We start from the raw sequence: 21,100 nt of genomic DNA on the forward strand, positions 1-21,100 counted from the left end.
TTTATCAACATTAAATAGAACTCGGTGAAATATGCATAAATACATCTTCATATAAACATAACACAAAATTAAATAGTTCAGAAACACAGACACCACTGAGTACACTTCCACTGTTGTCAACATCTGCTGTAAACACCAGCTCACACTGAACACAAAAGCAGCTTCTACCCTGGCTCCGGGTTCACACCACGGAGACCCTGTACAGAGGGAAGATTTCTCCTCAGCCCCCCACCCCCCACCCCTCCCACTCCCCACACAGCCCACAAAAGGAAAAAAAAAAAGACCCCTGACACCTACAGCAGCAACACAGACGACGGCTACAGCAGCAGCCCTCCCCTCCCCCCAATAGAACAGTTAGCGTTTGGGCCAATTCAGAAGAGAATACAAAATCACTTTTTAGAAATGTACTAAGGAAATCAATTTGAAGCAATACTTTTCAAAGTGTAATACTTTCTTTAGAGGACTTATGACTTCACGAACCCCACCCATTCCTGGGTAAATGTTGCGCAATGAACGGCAGAAAGTACTGGCCCCAGCTAAGTGACAAAAGGTGTAAGCCCTTTTTCATTTAAATATGTCAAGTAGCAAGAAATCGAATCTCGTGTTCTTCTTTGCCCCTCAGAAGGTCTCTTCTGCTTTGCTCCATGTAATGCTGTGTATGCCATTCAAACGTGTCACTATTACTGAGTTTCAAGCAGGTAAGATAGCAAAGGTTTTGTTTGGAAACATTCAGATTTGGACCATTAAATTCAGACATGTGGATGTGGTTCATTCTTAGAGCTCAGAGGGGCCCCCATTCGATTTAGCTCTGTTGAGGGTGTCCACAGAGGTAACAGCTTACTCAGAGTCTGGTCGAACCTTGGTGCTCATCTGACTCACCAGGCTGACCGCTCCACACAGACCTGCCCAGAGGGCCTGGCTGTTCTCTGCTGCATAGTCTCCGGGAAAACAGCCCTGGTCTCCAAAACACTACACGGGGTTTAAGTTCACTTTTACGTTGTGTTAGGATCCTAGAGAAACATCAGTCACCAAAGTACTGAAAGAATATATTGCCGGAATAATTTGCCGGTTCAGTGATTCCCCTTATATTATATACACTGTGTGTGTGTGCGTGGAATTCACACACATACACACACACACACACATATATACATATACACTTATGCATCTTTTATTTGTACGAAACTTGAACTGCACAAAACAGTACTCTGCAAGAATCAAGAATCAAGTCCACAAATAGAGTTCAACGACACACCAATGAGAAGACGGGGAGCTCTACAGGGACGAGAAGGTGAGGCTTTGCAACGTACGAAAGAATTTCAGAACCACGGATTCACTAGCCTGACGCGTTCCACGTGGGATGTGGATCGACACTTTGGGGACCCTTGGGGAGAACAGGGCAACTGGGCCCGCTAGTTATCCTCACCGAGATTCCAGAGCTAATGGGAATGAAAAGGCCCAGGCAGACCAATTTGGGTATATAATTGCTATGAAACAATTATTTCTTTCTCTTTAAGAAAAAACAAAGTCTATTTCAGAATAAATTTCTTCATATCCAGTAATAGGCTTATTTATTTATTTTTGGCTGAATTGGTATTTGACTTTTGATATGAAAATGGATTTATTTAATGGATCGGTAAACAGGCAGCTTCTTTCACATCTGGGTGATAAAGACATCTTTTATCAGCGCCAGAAATCACCCCCACCCTCGCCTCACTCCCTCCTAAGGTCTGTGGGTTGACGTGTGCGTTTGGTGACTGCTACTGACAACACACCTCATCCTACAAGGCCTGCTCGGGCGCCCGTTTGTGGAAAATGACTGACTGTCTTTGCTGGTACTGCTGCTTGCGCCTCTTCCTTTTGTCACACTGGCACAACAGCAGCATCTTGAAAGTGGTTCTGAATGTTTTGTTGCACAGGGCATAGCACACGGGGTTCACGGTGCTGTTGATGTAGCACAGCCAATAGCCCAGATTCCAATAGGTTTTGGGGATGCAGCTGTCACAAAAGGTGTTCACCAGAACCATAATGTTGTAGGGGGTCCAGGTGATAATGAAGGCAAGCAAGATGGCGCTGAGGGTCTGGGCCGCCTTCTTCTCCTTGATGAGGGACATCCGTTTCCGCTTGGTGATCTGGCTTCTGGTCTTCAGAGCAAACCTCTTGGCCAGAGTAGCTTCCTTAAAGGACAGAGGCAGAGTGGCCGCGGTCTTGCCCACTGAGGAGTTGACATCAGGGGCCTTGGCCGTGTCCACGGCTGACTCCAACTGGATGGGAAGCTTGGAGAAGCTTTTCTGAAAACTGCCTCCGTCGTCCATGCTCTTTTGGGCCTGGAGTTTGCTGGCTTTCGTCTCTAAGTCCACTGCCCCCAGCTCCTCCTCCGGCACCTGCAGGTTGTCTGACGAGGGTAACTTGGTGGAGCTGAGGATGGTGCTGTGACCCGGAAGCTTGAGCACGATGGAGTAGATGGCTCTTGTCTCCGAGCCGATGTCCTCCTCGTCGGAGGAAGCGGAATTTTCCAGGGAGGCAGCAGCATCGTTGTTATTCCAGCTGTCGCTGCTGCTGTGGTCTTGGTCAATCTGCTCGGCACTGGGCTTCCAGCTCTTCGTTGTGAACCAGAAGTGGCAGCGTCTGTACTTCCTCCTGGCTGAGCGTTTCATGCTTTGCTGTTGAAGCTCATAGCTGCTGCAGCTTCGAGAACTACCTGTGGGATGGACAAAGTTCTCTGCCTCTGCCTCTGTCCCAGAGGCCTGCAGCCCAGCAAGCTCTTTGGTACGTTTTTCAGTTTCCTTATAGATCCTCCAGTATAAAATAGTCATGATGGTGACAGGCATATAAAAGGCAGCGATGGCCGTGCCGAAGGTGATGGTGGGCTCACTGAGGAACTGGATGAAACACTCCCCTGGAGGCACAGTTCTCTTCCCAACAAAGTATTGCCAGAACAAGATGGCAGGAGCCCAAAGGATGAAGGAGATGACCCAAGCCAGACCTATCATCACACCAGCTCGCTTTGTTGTTCGTTTGGCTCGGTACGTGAGCGGCCTCGTGATGGAAAAGTACCTGTCAAAGCTAATGACCAGAAGATTCATGACGGAGGCATTGCTAGCCACGTAGTCAATGGAAAGCCAGAGGTCACAGGCCAAGTTCCCTAAAGCCCATCGGTTCATGATGATGTAGGTAGTAAACAGATTCATTGAAATGACCCCAATAATCAGGTCGGCACAGGCCAGACTTAAGAGGAAGTAGTTGTTGACGGTCTTCAGTTGCTTGTTGACCTTGAATGCCACTATCACCAGGATGTTGCCGATGATGGTCACCAAGGCCAGGACGCCCGTTAAGAATGCAATGAAGACCACCTGCCAGATGGTATGACCTCCCAGAGGGTCACTGGTGGTGCCATTTGGAGAGGAGGAATTCCCAGCTGCCCGAGAAATGTTGTAGCTGCCAAAATGAGTAACCGTTCCTGGGGGCAGCCCTGCCTCGGAAGGGCCGTGAATCCAGGAAGAGCTGATGTTCGGAAACAAAGGTGAGGTTGTATTGTTATTGTGCAAGGTCATGGTGACTCTCTGACATAGTCTGGGGAGAAAAGAGAAAAGACGGAGTCAGGACCATTTCTGCCTTCATCTGATTTGTTCTTTGCATTGCATCCTTTCAAAGTAGCACTCCTCCTATTACTGGATAATAGGACCTATATTACAGGCGAACCTGGGAGAGTCCAGCACATCAGTTCATCCCCTTATTTTAAAGCTGAGGAGTTGTCAACTTTATTTCGATAAAAATAGATAAATTAAATAAAGGTGAACAGCACAGGGCAGGCAGAGATCGATCTGTTCAAGGTAGGTAGCACGATTAGCTGGTGACATGCACTGAACATTGTGCTTTTTCTCCACAACTTCCACCTTTCTAAATACAGACCACATATACTTCCACATGATGTTGTCATCAAACAAGATCTTCCTTCCTTCTCTTTCTTTGAAAAGTAGGGGAAAAATAGTAGCTGCATATATGATCCTCATCCAACATAGCTTTATCATCACACTACGTGAGACATTGATCTTATTCATTTGCATTTTATCCACCTGGGCATTTTCCTAACCCAGGCTTCAAACATAAGCAACTTGAAGGCAATTCCAGCCATGTAAGCCTCACTGGAATAAGCAACAGCAACCTGGAGCAAGGGGGGAAATACGCATAAATCACTTTCCATTATATTATCTCTTTAACACACAGTTAGAAAAAGTAATGTATTGGCGCAGTGGTTGAGGGTCCGCCTGCCGATGCAGGGGACGCGGGTTCGTGCCCCGGTCCAGGAAGATCCCACATGCCGCGGAGCGGCTGGGCCCGTGAGCCATGGCCGCTGAGCCTGCGCATCCGGAGCCTGTGCTCCGCAACGGGAGAGGCCACAACAGTGACAGGCCCGCGTACCGCAAAAAAAAAAAAAAAAGAGGAGCAGTAAGAGTAAATATGGGGAATTGACATGGATGTTGGAAAGAGAGAGGGTAATTCTCTGTTCCTTGGGATTCCTGGGTGCTGGTGACTCTATTTATACCCACGTGGAAAAATCTGTGTTTGCTTGCTTCAAGCAAGCAAGAGATATGCGGGAAGCAGAGAGATGGGAGGGAACGTGGGGGAATAGAGACAGTATGATCATCATGGCCTCTCAAACCTAGATCTAGCCATTCCTGAAGTCAACTCTGCCTCTTTGAACTTGCCAGTTATGTAAGCCAACCATTTCCTTTGCTGCCTGGGCTACCTGAGAAAGGTTACTGTCATCTGCACCTGAAAGGGTCCTTATTAACATAACTGTCATCAGCTACATCAGCACTTCTCACTGAACCACTACTAGATTTAGGTCATTAAGACTGGTGCCGCTGAATTCAATAAGTCAAGACTCTGCCTTCCAAGGACGTACACCTTAGATGAGATACAGGACATGGATAACGTAATTTTAAAAAGCACGTAGTTTTTAAGCAAATGTCACATTGTTCACTGCAAATAACACATTATGTTTGTACAAATGAATATCAACTTATTTTGCTCAGTTGACCGATAATAGTGAAGAATATAAGTAGGAATTTTGGAAATAAGCCGGCGATCAATTCTCTCTTTCAGTTCATTTCTGTGAATCGTGAGGGCAATACACGTTATACAATATTCCAGTCCAATCATGCTTTGTTGGAATACAGAATATAAAAGAAACCAGAATTGAGGAAAGACACCTACACTTAGAACCAGCTTTCTATAATGGGTTGATTAAATACCTGTCCTGGTGTTTCTGGTGTCTAGGGGTATCTTGACTCATATCAGAAAACCTGTGAACCACAAATTGTTACGTGATCTTTGACCTGAAATCTTTGGCATACTTACCAGTAGCCATTGTTCCTTTTATAATTCAACACTAATTCACTATCTAATATCACTTAAAAGTTTCAGATACTGTGTGCATTAGCACTATGCCTGAAAAAACAAGGTACATACTTTAATTAAAAATAATGCTGTTGGAAAAATGGCACTGATAGACTTGCTTGATGCAGGGTTGCTACAAACTTTCAATTTGTTAAAAATGCAATTATCTGTGAAGAGCAGTAAAGCTAAGTGCAATAAAACAAGATATGTCTTTCCTGGCCTAAATAGAGACTAATGTAACCAGAAATAAATCCAGGTATATACAGTCAATTGGCCTTTAAATACTCTAGTAGAGACAGAGCTTTGAGATAAAGTCTTTTGAGCTGCAAACACATTGATCTTTGAGCATTAAGGGATGGTGCAGTGGCCTAAACATTAGGCAAATAAGAAAGATCTCCCTCCCCCAACCTTCACTCAGGTCCCTGTACCTGAGACATTTTCCATCACCTTTTCTCTGGGCTCCATGCCACTGAGCCATATTCATCTCATAAAAAGGATCTTCCCATTCTGGAGGTTTGACAATTGATGTCTTGTTAGTACACAGTATGACATCAGAAGAACCTAATCAAAAGTTCATAAGGACTTCAACAAAGAATATCTAAAAGTTCTTATTAGACATGATAGTCACCCAACGCCTTTCTTCCTGTACAGCTATCCTTTCATGAGTAATATGTGACTTCCTAAGAATCAGGGGTTCTAGTTGAGACCGAGATGAAACAACGATAAACCTGACTAAATGTATTCTGTTTAAGGTGCTTTTTCCGAGAAAGGGACGTCACGTCTATGCTCCATGCTCTTTTCCTCATCCTGACTCAACAGCCTCTGTGCTGTACAGTTAGTATATTCTGAGTCAAGGGAGTTCATGGTTAGTGCTCATTGAATTGACTTATGTTGGTGAGGAGAGCTAAGGGAAACATTGCTTTTTAATGCTCAGGAAGAAACAGGTGGTGGGAACAGAGAGGCCTGTAAGCCTGCTGACCTTAGTACTTTGTAAGTGGTCCCAGGCAGGAGTTCTAGGAATGCAGCCTGCATAAGGGCAAATGGGGTTATCACATAGGAGCAGAAGGGGGCGGGGGGTGGCTCTAGATCCGCTCTGGGATTTACAGCAGGTTCCTGTCCAGGCTGGGAGCTGGGGGCTGTGGGGTCCCTGGGACATTCAGGGCGTTGCTACTGAAGTGGTGCAGGCCCAGCCCCCAGGCAAGGAGCTCAAAACTGAACATGATCCTGCCGGTGGGCGAGACAAGCACCTTCCAGAGCCCTCCTGGATTCTGGGAGGAGGGTCATCCTTCCATGTGGGTTAATTACAACTCTGTACATATAGGATGGTTCTTGATTTCATCTCTGAGTATATATAGATTTCCAGACCGTTTTCACTTCATTCCATCTAGCAGCACAAACAGAATTGATTCACTTAGTTTTTCAAAATGTAAGTCAGGAGCCAATTAGTGGGCCAGCATGAGAATAAAAAAGAAAAGGAAATAAACAGAATTGAATGGGACACAGCAGAACACGAACCACATAACGATAACAGTACTGTTTCATAAAAGTTCTGATTAGCGCATGTGCACACACACACCCACACATTCAATATATAGTCATGATGTAAAGTGTATTTTGTACTGTGGGTCACAGTCAACAATGTTCGAAAACCACTGCAGTTGATAGTTTGACATCTTTTTAAAATTTAAAAGGAGAAAGTGAAGGAGAAAATATGAAAGAACAATTTGAGAGTACTAAGTTTAGAGGAAAGCGAAGGACACTTGTGAGAAATTAACTCCCTTCCCCCTAGTTATGGAATAAAATTTTTCTGGGATTATAAATCTGTAAAATATATAGATAACTTAAAAAATGTTTAAATATCTGATATGAAAATACATGTGAAAGTTCTTAGAGAGTCCTAAAAGGCCAATATAAATCTGAAGGCTTTGTCTAAATCAATTCTACCTCTATTATTATTATTATTTTAATCATGAAGGCTCAGGGAAAAAAAGGAAAAATATCTTGCAATTCACAATCATGCTTTTTTCTAAGACCAATTATTTAGTGCTTCTTCCATATTCGAAATCTGGTATGCATCATGTTGCAGGGCTTGTTTCGGGTCTCTCTTGGACTGCGTTCTTTGCTAAGAGTGTCTCTGTTTTCTGTCATAATTCATCACAGTATTCAACAGCTAAAATGACTTTTCCCGAAACTAGCTTGGTCGGGCACAGGAAATGCCACCGCCGACCACTAGGTGGCAGAGCGGACTCGGAGAACAACCTCTCCAGCAGGCGCCAAAGAGCCGCCCGTTTCCCCAGGCTGGTGATGGGGAAACTTCAGCTTAGTTCAGTCATGCAGTCCGTGAAGGATATCAAACAGGGTCAACACACGCTCGGCAATCAAACATGTCTTTAAAGGGCATCCAACCTTTTCAGACGCGCACAGGCAGAATCAAACTTTGTGAACTCAGCTCGTGTTATTCATTTCAAGCCGCAGGGAGGACAGATGTGCCCTAATATGGTGCAGTCACTCCTGGTGCAAAACAACATCCCAGAAGCCAAAACTGGAACAGAATTCCATTTAAAAAGGACAAAGCTTGTTTTCAAAAAGTGGATGCATCGTGCTGCCTCCCTTGGTTGCCGCCTTTCATATGTTTTATTCAGTTTGACAACAAAAATGAAGGCTGCTTGGAAAAGCACTTACATCAGCACTGCCTAGGCATAGCAGTTGCTACTGAAATAACATGGTTTTTACCTTAAAAACAAAAGCCTAAATGGGACTAATGATTATCTGCTTCAGCACTCTCAAGCCTTTGTTATTAGAATTCTAGAGAAATGACAAGAAATGAAAAGCAGAGGTGAAGCAGTTCTTTTAAAATATCTGGGGACTTCCCTGGTGGCGCAGTGGTTAAGAATCCGCCTGCCAATGCAGGGGACACGGGTTCGAATCCTGGTCCGGGAAGACCCCACATGCCGCGGAGCAACTAAGCATGGGTGCTACAACTACTGAGCTTGCACTCTAGAGCCTGCGAGCCACAGCTACTGAGCCCACGTGCCACAACTACTGAGCCCACATGCCTAGAGCCCATGCTCCGCAACAAGAGAAGCCACCACAATGAGAAGCCCGTGCACCGCAACAAAGAGTAGCCCCTGCTCGCCGCAACTAGAGAAAGCCCGCCGTAGCAACGAAGACCCAACACAGCCAAAACTTAAAATAAATAAATTTAAAAATAAATAAATAAATATCTGTAAGCCCACTTTGCCCACAGGAGTCCATGCACTCCCCCTGCAGTCCTTTTCTGAGGAAAAAAGAGGGACAGAGTGCAGCTGAATTCTGTTCTACTGCAAACCTTTATGACCTAAGGTACGTTCAGTATGGTTTCAACATTCTGCAAATTCATTGTTATTTATTAATATTTTGAAGACCGTGCTTTTGTAATGTTATTAGAGCTAACATAATTGTAGAAATAATTCTGATTGGAAATCTTTTTAATGAAAACAGTCATTTGGGCTAAATATTTCTTACATCTCTATTTACATACTGTAAGGACATCTGGGAAGAAAGTTCTTCTGGCTTGATTTTGACTTCTTGTGATTACTTTAAGTTAGAGTAGCTATGATATTTTTCAAGGTCCATATTTATCAGAGTATTTATTTTTGTATCTGGACATAGTCCATACATGTGATTTCCTTTTAAACTTCAGCCTACATGTGTCCTGCCCAATTCACACATGTACAGAAGACTGTCTGTTTGCAAAGAAAGTAGAAGTAAGTGGGAGACACGTAGAAAACAGTGTAACAAGCCCTGCCACGATGCATTAGGGTCAGAAACATACTGATTCTGCCACGTGGGCACATTATCTGAGTCCTCTGATCCTGCTTCCTCATCTATAAAATGAGGATTATCATACTTGAGGATTGGATAGAACGTGTATAAAACACTCAGTATAGTCTGACGGGTCCATGGCAGTTTCTCAAAAATGGTAAGGCTAATTGAATAATTTTCTACGACTGTTTGATTTTATAGATTGGCGCTTTTCAAGGCTAACAAGAGCTGACATTTGTTGAGTATAAAGCACTTGTTGGGTTGAGGTCTCAACCCAAGGTGACTCTGTCTCCATCTGGCAATGTCTGCGGACATTTCTTGTCACAATTTGGGGAGAACGTGCTACTGGCATCTGGTGTGTAGACGCCAGGGATGCTGATAAACAACCTACAATGCACCAGACAAGCCCCTACAATAGAGAATTATCCAGCCCAAGAGGTCAATAGTGCTGAAGTTGAGAAACTCTACTGTAAAGAAAGAGAGGAGAGATTCAGAAAATGTTGCAACACTCCATTTGCCAGGAGAATCTGGAAAACGTCCTGGCACTCACATACCTGGCATGCTCTAAGTCTCTTCCAGAATCAGCTCACATTTAATTTCTCTGGAAATCACACTCTCCCCACTCCCCCTGAGGATGAATCTCACATTCGTTTATTTGGCTCTTCAGTCATTATTTCAGACAGTGAATGTGTCTGAGTGCTTACTGCAGGCCTTATGTGGAAGACAGAGTTCTTGCTGTCTAGGAATCACCTGGAGACACCATCAACGAAACAAAATCACTGCAATAGAAGGAGAAAGGCGAGGCTATTTTGTGAGTCTGAGGAATATAACTCCAGGCTGCCATGCCAGTAAAAGGAGAACACAGCATTCCGGAGGGAGTACACAGACGATTCAAAGCCCACCGCCCAGCGGTCCTGCACGCCCTGCACATCCTCCCATCCGAGCCCACAGCATTTCAACTTGTCTCCCTCACTACACCGAAGATTCCACCTTCTGCTACTCAACTCTTTCCTCCGACATCTAGCACAATTTCCCTCCCAGAGTAGACCCAGAACGATTGCCTCCACCCCAGCATTACTGAGATTAACACTGTTATACTTTGGACAGGAGAACTCATAAGGGCTCAAGGAGATAAGCTTGGAGAAGGTAAAGGCGGCAGGAAGGAAGAAACACATTGTATTTCCAACAGGCTGGGGGCTCCAGCTGTAGGGAAGGCTGACAAACTTCTCTGGGGTTCTCAAAGCGACCTCAGATATGGTGGCATTTGGCTGAGAATGACCCAAGAAAAGAAAGAGTTCGGTGGAATACATCTTTCAGGACTGGAAGAACCTGAGAGAGGAGTCTTCCCTTGATCACCAGGCCATTGCCCAGGGGCGGCTGCAGCCTCTTCCACCTAAGAGAAAGAGAGATGCGTTCTCAAATAACCACACCCTCTCTTTGAAGGTTCATCTGGTAGTTGTCACAATACAAACACAAGAGTTTTCTGGAAAAACAAGCATCTCATAATACACAAATTTTGTAATCACTCTTTGCTGCCCTTGAATGTACTCTGGACCTCAAACCCTTGACACTTGTCACGCACCCTGATGGCACTAGGAGTCCTGCAAGGTGGTACCCTCCTAGCTCACTGTTCACCCAGCTGTGGCATCTCCGGTTAGTTATGAAAGCTCGGAAACTCTCAGTCTCCACACACACCAGAAAATTCAGAATAGTAATAGCAGTAATACCGTATGGTTGTTAAGCAGATTCAGTGAGGTAACAGGTGAAGCACCTGATACAACTGCCATCACTCAATAGATGTTTTACAAGCGGGAGACCCCTCCCCTCCCACTTCATCCTCACACCCAGAACTGGGGTCCCTGGTGTTTCCAGTGAATTTGACGTTCTTGATGTCTCATCGCAGAAAGAATTCAGTGAGAAACAAAATGAGAGGTAAGAAGTGGATTTTTTTTAAAGATAAACACAATACACAGAGCGTGGGCCATCTCAGAAGGCAAGAGGCCTTGGGAGAAACACGATGTGGTTAGTTTTTATAGGCTGGGTAATTTCATAGGCTAATGAATGGAAGGATTATTCCAATTATTTCAGGGAAGGGGGGGAGATTTCCAGGAATTGGGCCACTGCCCACTTTTTGGCCTTTGGTGGTAGCCTCAGAACTGTCATGACGCTGGTGGGTGTGTCATTTAGTTAATGTATTACAATGAACATATAATGAGGCTCAAGGTCCACGGGAAGTCGAATATTCCGCCATCTTGGACCTAGTTGGTTCTACCCAGTTTTTGTGATGTCCTATGGCTATGTCATTCTTTTAAAGGTTGTGCCCTGCCCCCTTCCCTCCTGTTTCAGTAGGTGGGCCTCAGGGAATTACCAAAGTCTACACCCCTTTTTCCTTGTCTGACCTTAACCAATGCTGCACCTGCTTAGGCAGGTTCTCGGAGGACCCTAACCGCTTCCGTGAAGAATTGCAGGCCCTGACTCTTTCCTTGGACTTACCTGGAAGAATGTAAATATTGTCCTTTCCCACTGCTGCACCAGTGAGGAAAAGGCCCAAATTTGGGCACAGGCTACATGTTGCCCAACCACATAGAAACCCTGTGACAGCAGTACCTCTAATGGATCCCAATTGGGACTATCAACCAGGCCAGCCTGGTATCACTAGTAGGGATCACATGATCCTTTGCCTCACTGAAGGGATGAAACTATGCATAATTAAACCTGTTAACTATGATAAGGTTAAAGAGATCACCCAAGGCCAAGATGGAAATCCAGCCCTATTTCAGGCCCGATTGGTAGATGCCCTCAGAAAGTATACGAATGTAGACCCAGATACTTTCGAGGGACAAACTGTATTTGCAGCCCACTTCCATTAGCCAATCAGCCTCTGACATCCGTTGGAAGCTTCAAAAGCTTGCCATGGGGTCCCAAACCCCTCTCAACCTTCTTATTGACACAGCCTTCAGTATTTTTAGCAAGAGACCAGGCTGAGGAGGAAAAGAAGGAACAGCGTGACTTAAGTAACGAATGACAGGAAGGCAGGCTTTTGGCAGCCATCATGACAAGACCTAACCCACCACCTGATCATCCCAAAAGTACTCCCAGAAGACCTCTGCCAAGGAAGGGAGCCTTTCTCAGCTGTGGGAGTCCTGAACACTGGAGCAAGGAATGCACAGGAAACAGGTCCCAGCCTACACCCAAAATGCCATGCCCACTCTGCAACAAGATGGGCCACTGGAAGAGGGAATGCCCCGAGCACTGAAGGGAGTGAGGAAATTCCCCCACGCCAGTCATGACAGTGGTTGACTGATGGGACCTGGCACCTCCCAAGGCTCCTGAGGAGACTGTCATCATCACACGGGAGGAACCACGGGTGACCACTGACGTGGCAGATAAGCTTGTCCAATTTCTAGTGGACACGAGAGCCACTTACTCTGTCTTGATGTCTCATGCTAGGTCCCTTGCCCCTAAACCTGCTCTATCACTGGGGACAGATGAAAGCCAAAACTAAAATATTTCGCCACCCCTCTACCTTGCACCTGGGCAAAGACTCTTATAACTCACAAGTTTCTTGTCATGCCTGAATGCCCCAGCCCATTATTGGGGAGGGATTTTCTCTCAGCCTTGTGGGCAACTCTTACTCTCTCTGAAGACCAAAGCCAAGGAGTGTTTTTGGCTGGACTATGTATTATACAAGACACAGACAGTCCAGCCCAAAATATTTCCCCAGAAATTGAAAAACTTATAGATCCGCAGGCCTGGGATCAGGGAATCCCAGGGAAGACAAAGTTCGTCACTCCTATAAAAATCACCTTAAAGGAAACTAATAACTTCCCTTCCAGGCACCAACACCCCATAAAACCAGAGGTTTGACAAGGCCTCCAACCCCTAATCTCAAATTAAATATGAGCTCTCATTAAATATGCGCTTTTGGTGCCATGCCAATCTCTCTGTAATATTCCAATCCTACCTGGTCTTCTCAGGAACCCTCATCTCTGCCATCCTTATAAAATGCAAATTTTGCAAAAGGGAGTAAAGTAATTTAGAACTAGACTTGTCAAGTATAAGTAGAAATCCTAAGTGTCTTTTACTGTAAACATTAGTAAAAAGGGTTTAGCCATCTAGACAGGTGACCTTGATTTGTTCCATCTGCCAGAAGCCCAATTTGAACCCAACCTTTTGTAATTGATGGGTTTTACGTTGTACCTGACTCAGGGCTGAAATTCTGAAATGAGAACTATGAGGTCTCTCTGTTTGTTTATGTATTCATATGTATCTATATGTGTTTTTTGTTTTTGTTTTTGTTTTTGCGGTACGCAGGCCTCTCACTGCTGTGGCCTCTCCCGTTGCAGAGCACAGGCTCCGGACGCGCAGGCTCAGCGGTCATGGCTCACGGGCCCAGCCGCTCATGGCATGTGGGATCTTCCCAGACCGGGGCACGAACCTGTGTCCCCTGCATCGGCAGGCGGACTCTCAACCACTGAGCCACCAGGGAAGCCCTTCCGGACGTGCAGGCTCAGCGACCATGGCTCACGGGCCCAGCCGCTCCGTGGCATGTGGGATCTTCCCGGACCGGGGCACGAACCTGTGTCCCCTGCATCGGCAGGCGGACTCTCAACCACTGCTCCACCAGGGAAGCCCTCTATATGTGTTTTAAATGTATGGTATTACCAAAATTAATTAGTAAAAGAGCTCTACTTAATTGACTTAATTAAGTGCTTATATAAATACTCAGAAATATAAAACTGGCCAAAATGAATTTCAGGTTCATGTCATCTGGGAAATATTCAATACTAAACTGATATCTGGTATTAAAGGTGGCTTAAGCTTGTTGGTCTGATTAATACAGACACGTCTTTACAGTCATCACTGTTAAGTATAGTACTTCTATTGTACCTGGGTTTACTAGAGGTCAAATAAAACCTTATTACTGTATATCTGGCAAATTTGTTAGCAAGAAAAATAACTTAAAATGGAAATAAATAACTTTTAAGAAAAGTAGGATGTGTGTTTTCAGTAAAGAAAGTATGAGGAATGGAATTGCATTTTATTAAGCGAAAAGGAAGTAGGTTTGACTTAGAGCTGGCTGTTTCTGGATGGAAAAATAAAGTGATGGATACAGAAAGTGATGAAAGGTTGGTGGAAAGTGGACCCTGAGAAAAGAGTTGTGCATGATCAGGATTTTCTAAGATTGAATTACATCTAGTCAGGTAAATGGATTTTGTTGGGAATGGGCTAGGACAAGACTGCATTTGGTTTCTCCCTCCAAAGTATTCTTGAAATGCTGCCTTTGACAACAGATTGTGTGAGTTTCTTTGCCTTTAAGTGATTTGTATTTGCTTTTGAGATCTCTTGTAACTTTGGTTGAGAAATGTGTTGTCTCACAGTGCCCTATGATATTATTTGACCAAGTGTTTTAAAACTTCTTGACAAACTTCCCAAATATCAAATTTTAATTAAAGTTCTTTTGATTTCCAGTTAACTTTGGGATGCTTTGGGGGGGGCCCTGAGGTATCCCAAAGAAAAATATTTAACTAGGATTATTTGGTATGTTAAGTTAAATGTAATCATTTGTAATTCTGGTTACTGTAACCAAGGTTCTTTATCAATAACACTGTAATCAGATGTTTAACCGTGCCTCTTAAGTCTTTTGTCATTTTTAGATATTTCGTACTATGATGCTGTTACAAAAAATACTTCATCATCAAGAAGATCCACAGAAAGGCTATGGAAACAGTTACAACAGTTCCACATCAAGAAGGTGGCTATGTGAGGATTCCAGCCCATACCGACTTAAAACAAGGAGTTGTCCTGCCCCTGGGGCCCCTAGATCAGGCATACAGAGATTTTTTTACTCCCTGACAGGCAGGGTCGATGCCCCTACTCAGCACTGAAGCAGTTACAGAAGACGGACTGTCGCCCCTCTGCTTCCCGTAAGAATATGGGAGTAAAATCTCTGGAGGAGGGAATGAAACAGGAGGGAAGGGGGCAGGGCACAACCTTTAAAAGAATGACATAGCCATAGGACATGACAAAAACTGGTTAGAACCAACTAGGTCCAAGATGGCAGAATATTCAACTTCCAGTGGACCTTGAGCCTCATCACATGCTCCTTGTAATACATTAGCTAAATGACACACCCACCAGCGCCATGACAGTTCTGAGGCTACCACCAAAGGCCCAAAAGTGGGCGGTGGCCCAATTGCTGGAAATCCCCGCCCCTTCTCCAAAATAATTGGAATAATCCTCCCACTCATTAGCCTATGAAATTTCCCAGCCCATAAAAACTAACCACACCATGTTTCTCCCAAGGCCTCTTGCCTTCTGAGATGGCCCACACTCTGTCTGTGGAGTATGTTTCTCTCTAGGTAAATCCACTTCTTACCTATCACTTTGTCTCTCACTGAATTCTGTCTGCAATGAGACATCAAGAACCTCAAATTTACCGGGAACACTACTACTTCCTGAAGGGGGCAAAGAGGCTCTGGCTACATTTCTGGTATGGAAGCATAAAGAGGCTTACAGGGCAGTAGGGCCGGGGAGAGACTGAAGATGGTGGAAGAGTATTGGGGTTTGGGTCCTCTGTCGGGGGCTCCTGTTCTTCTGGGTGCCACTAGAGAGGGCTTTTGTGTAGCCCGAATGGGTCCCAGTTGGCGAGGTTCCCTAACGTAGGACTTGCATAGCTCCAGGTTTTCTCTTAGGGCCATAAAAGCCTGTACATAAGGAACTTCTGTCCATTTCCCCTGCCTTTTGCAAAAGATGTCTAGCTGTAGGATGGCACTATAGTTGAGGCTCCCATTTTCTGGCCAGGCCTCATCGTCCTCAAGTTTATATTGGGGCCAGACTTCATCACAAAAGAAAATGAGCTTTTTTTGTTTTAAAGAATCTAGAGAAAATTTGTCCCAGTGACTCGAAATGCACCCGAGGGGTGAGTCCTTGGGGATGGAGGAGGTGTTCCCCATCGTTCCTTCAGGGAGAGAATGCTCCTGTACCAGAGAGAAGCACTAGCATTAAGAGGTCCCATAGGGGCTAAGACAGGACTGGTTCCAGGTGTCCCCATTCCCCTAGTCCTGTCGACTTTATCCACAATGTGGGTTAGCTACTTCCCCATGAGGCAGTCTTTTTGGCCCCAGCATTCTGGGACACGTGTCCTATCCTGGCATCTGCAGCACCCAGGATAAGTGACCTTCCTGAAGGTTTCTCTATAGATTCTATAGATTAATCCCTGTATTCTGGGATATGTTGCCCTGGAATGGACATCCTCATGGTTCTAGGACCTATTTAAGTCCCAGCCTTTTTCTCTCCAAAGGTGGTAAGTTTTGGAAAACAGGCACTGGCCATTTAGGGAGATGGTTTGTGAAAAAGGAAAAAAACCCTCTCTCTTCCATTTCTTTTTGTGGGCGGCACCCCTGGGGCCTTGGTGCCATCCTCGCCCTCCCCTCTTCCCACATGTACTCTGGCCAGTGAGCAGCGGGGCTGGGTGCAGGGGCGGATATGGCAGCTGAAGTGGAGGCACTGTGACTGTAGTTAGGGGGATGGAAGGCCCCATGACCCTGGAAGGACACTCCAAATCTCGTGACCCTGGGGAGGCAAGCACAGCAAATTCGGATCATTTCCCAAGCACGTATCCCCGGGCGCGGTCATGTGTGTGACCCACCAAGCTTGTGTCGCCTGCCCCGCCCTAACGGGATGGAGTCAGGGCAGACCCTGGAGGGGCCAGCCAAACACCAGGAGGTGGGGGTGGGGGGTGGGGGGGTAGGTGAAAGATGGTCCCACTACCCTGAGTCCCAACCATGTGGTTCAGGACCATCCTCCTCTTGATACCTGGGGGTCATGAGCACAGCCTGCCTACCGCGTGAGGGAGCTCCCGAAGGGATCACAGCTGCTGTAACCATGGCACAAACACTAAGCAAGGCTGTATTTCATATTTTTACACAACTGGACCTGTTAACAGTTAATCAAATGGTGGATAAGGCAAGCCCAGACGGCAAAGATCCTACGGCTCGGGTCCCTGGTTGCCTGTGACGATGGCTGGAAACTTTCTCTGACATGCCCTGCCCATATGTAACATTAAGAAGTGAAAGACCTACCAGTAAGGTTGGAGAGTACCTGGCAGATTTCTTTTTCCCCATTTGCGGCAGAGTAAGGCACAAGATAAGAGTGGAAAGAGTGAGGTAGGGATGCAGAGTTGAGACAAGGATAATTAGGTGTAGGTGGACCAATAATAAGCCTATGACAGTAGCCGCGGGGAGGGGGCAGTGTTATGCTTTTAACTGTGAGCCTGAAATCATTGCGTGGCAATTGCCTTGAGGTGGGTGGACAGACCTAGCATCTCTGTAGTCTGGGAGATCCACTTATCCTCTCACAGAGACTTCTTTTCCACGCCAAGTACCCTGATGGCTTTTAACTGCTTGTCCTGCGTCCACATTTTTGTGGCAATAGGTCTGAAAATGAGACAGACTATAAGAAAGAGAGGGAGAGAGAGATGGAGATGGCTGGAAATAAGGCAGCACCTCTCAAGCGCAAGGGAGGCAAGAGGCTGAGGCTTACCAAATTCTCCTGGCTGTCTCGCCAATATGGTCCTGGTGAATTTGATGTTCTTGATGTCTCATTGCAGAAAGAATTCAGTGAGAGACAAAGTGATAGGTAAGAAGTGGATTTATTTAGAGAAAAACACACTCCACAGACAGAGTGTGGGCCATCTTGGAAAGTGAGAGGCCTTAGGAGAAACATGGTGTGGTTAGTTTTTATGGGCTGGGTAATTTCATAGGCTAATGAGTGGGAGGATTATTCCAATTATTCTGGGGAAGGGGTGGAGATTTCCAGGAATTGGGCCACCGCCCACTTTATGGCCTTTTGTGGTAGCCTTAGAACTGTCATGACGCTGGTGGGTGTGTCATTTAGCTAATGTATTACAAGGAGCATGTGATGAGGCTCAAGGTCCACTGGAAGTCGAATATTCTGCCATCTTGGACCTAGTTGGTTCTAGCCAGTTTTTGTCATGTCTTAGGGCTATTTCATTCTTTTAAAGGTTGTGCCCTGACCCCTTCCCTCCTGTTTCACTGGGATATGCCAAGGTGGCCATGGTGAGGTGACCACTTGCACTTGCAGCCACCTGTGCCATTCCTTGTTTTTAAATGTTTGAAATATTACTTTGTGTATATATGAATTTTTATTTTACTATTAGGTTATAAACCTCTGGGGGCAGTAACAAAGGATTACTTTTTCTTTTCTTTTCTTCCTCCCTTTCTTTACGTTTCCAAGTCTTTTTTTGTGATAAAATAAAGTGGTTTCCTCATAGGTAACATGTTTAATGTATAGATATTTGATACATATGATTAATAAATATTCATCTTTTTTTATAAAAGCAAATTAGGCAAGAAAAAGACATAGTAATCATCGTTTCTCTCAACAACTTGAAAGTAAAACGTCCTGAAGATCAAAATGAATTCTACTGAAGAAGAAGAAGCATTGAAGGATGGGGAGAAGGAGACAGAATACAAAATGAAAAAACCCCACCAGTCATGGGGAAAAAAAAAAAAACCTAGCAAGATGGCTTTAAATACTCAGCGAAGAATTTTCTCCATGGCTAAGAGATTTAAAAGCATTGTGGGAAACTGATACAACATTGTAAATCAACTATACTTCAAATTAAAAACAAGCATTGTGGGAAGGATAGGAAACTAGGTAAATGAAAACAAGACACCACAATTATATTTTGATTTCTTTTGTCCTTCCAGGGACATGCTTTTTAAGTTCTTTTTATATGACTTTGAGGACAAACATCATGATGACCTCAGGACACTGCAGGTTTTGCTCTCGGTGTTTCCTTTCTGCTATCGTGATAGCATCTGTTCTTCAGGGAGCCAGGTGCTTTTCTAGGTGATGTGCATGTGTTAACTCATTTAATCCTCATCATAATCATGTGAGGTGGAGGCTATTAGGCTTTCTACTTGAAGCTAAAGAAACTGGTATAGCAAGTGGTTAAAAGATCTGCCCAGAGTCCACATACAACTAATTGTAAGACACAGGTGTGCTGGCTCCGAGTCTATTCCTAACCTCTATCCTAGTAGCGGATTTGTCATGAACAAGCAAAATTTTCAAACAATACGTAAGTGTATAAAGCAGAAATTCAGTCCTCTTGCCCTTGCCTCTCTCATTCCCATGCCCTAGAGGTAACCACTGGCAACAGTTCACTTGGTAAATATTTGTTAGATGAATGGATATGTCCTTCCCAAACGTGTTCTTGTAATTACAAAATACATATGTGTGTTTTTAAGCACTCACTACGTGCCAGGCACTGTTCTCTTTGTTTACACACATTAAGTCTTTTAATCTGCCTAACAACCCTGTGAGTTAAGTCTTTTACTTAATGTCCAGATGAGAAAATGGAGGCACAGAGAGGTTAAGTGACTGAGCCAGATCACACAGCTCCTCAGTTGCAGAGTTAAGATGTGAAGCAAGGCAATCTGACCCAAAATTTTGCTCCCAAACAAACAATGGTATTATGTTCCCTAGTTTTCTGTTTTTCACTTCACAATGTATCATGGGCATCGTTCTCATTCAGTGCAGATAAACCTACGTCACACATACTTTAAAATGAACTCAAAAACATAGAGAGGGACTGTTGAGGATTCATCTATTGGCAGATTGTGTTCTTGACTCAAATAGAATTTTCAGGGCAGGTAAGGGCATGTTGCTGTGTTTGCTGAGGGTTCTTTCTTTGAAGTGAAAGAGTGAAGAGCATGAATGCAGCCAATACAAATCCTAAGACACTCCAAAAATGAGTCTGGCGGGTATCCAAACTCATTTTCCCCCACAAGTTCTACTGTAATTTCAGAAGGAGTTAAAGGTCAGCCTCAGTTTATCAGTGTTTAAAAGAGCTATCCATTGACTACCTCGCTCACATCACAAAATTGTGTAGAAAACCAAACAAATGAATAGATATGAAAGCACTCTGATGAAGTATAAGATGGACCAGGAGCTTAAACAACTCTTAAAACACTAAACTCCAAGGGCATTTGCAGTTTTTGATTAAAAAATAAAATGGAAATGAAATTCTTTAAATATGACATACCAGTATAAAAAAAGAGACTATTTTATTGAAAGTACTACCTATCTCTTAAAATGAAACAATGAGAACAGAAACTGTGAGAATTGAAATAAAATAATAATAAAATGTATATTTTGGCACAGCCTGTATAATTAAATATTGGAAAACAATGATCTCTTGTTTTAAATTTCCTGAACCCAAATGGAAACTAAAACTCACATCACTATTAATTCTGGCTCCATGGGATGAAAAACAAAGAGGCCAAGGAAGAAAGTTGAGCTAGTCCAAAGAAACAGTGCGAATCCTCATCGTAAAATGCGAGAGGAATGTGAATTAAAAATTAAACCCTGAAAGTGTGAAATCAATAAAATGAAAAGATTTATCCAGGCAGAAAGGAAGAAATTATACTGGGGTTTATGAATAAAAACAAACAAAAAATAACTTCAGGTTGACTGTTGTGGTTTGGTGCCTGGAATTACTTTTAAAAGGAATCTGCACTTCCTCTGAGCGATATACTGGCTGCCTGGGCCTCGCCTGGGCCTCTTGGCATGAGAGTACTTTGCGCTGATGAGCTCAGAAGCATCATGTCTTATCACCTGCCCCTAAGCTTCCCGAGGTCAAGGAACTGGTCTCATACGTGTGTACAACCCAGCCGGTGGGTGATTTGGAGCCAGACACACCTGACAGCAAACTCCCCATGTACACCTAAGTTATCTGGGTAGATGACTTCACCCTCTGTGGTGAGGCTTGTGTTTATCTTCCCTGGGATAATATTTGAAAACATATAATTCAGTGGCTGAGATATGAAGTCTCTGTCTGCAGTAAATATTATTATTAGCTGTATCT

The 21,100-nt window shown here is 44.4% G+C and overlaps 1 protein-coding gene across 6 annotated transcripts in view; it reads right to left on the bottom strand.

Moving 5' to 3' along the window:
• Positions 1 to 256: 256 nt before the first annotated feature.
• Positions 257 to 21,100, bottom strand: part of CHRM3 (cholinergic receptor muscarinic 3) — a 516,259-nt gene continuing 495,415 nt past the window's right edge. For all 6 annotated transcript variants that reach the window (XM_073793631.1, XM_073793630.1, XM_073793632.1 and 3 more), the window contains one exon: positions 257 to 3,573. In XM_073793631.1, coding sequence (XP_073649732.1) covers positions 1,782 to 3,554 — 1,773 coding nt within the window. In that variant the 5' untranslated portion in view covers positions 3,555 to 3,573 and the 3' untranslated portion in view covers positions 257 to 1,781. The remainder of the gene's footprint in view (positions 3,574 to 21,100) is intronic.

This window comes from Tursiops truncatus, chromosome 16 (assembly GCF_011762595.2).
Source record: "Tursiops truncatus isolate mTurTru1 chromosome 16, mTurTru1.mat.Y, whole genome shotgun sequence".
Taxonomy (NCBI): domain Eukaryota; kingdom Metazoa; phylum Chordata; class Mammalia; order Artiodactyla; family Delphinidae; genus Tursiops; species Tursiops truncatus.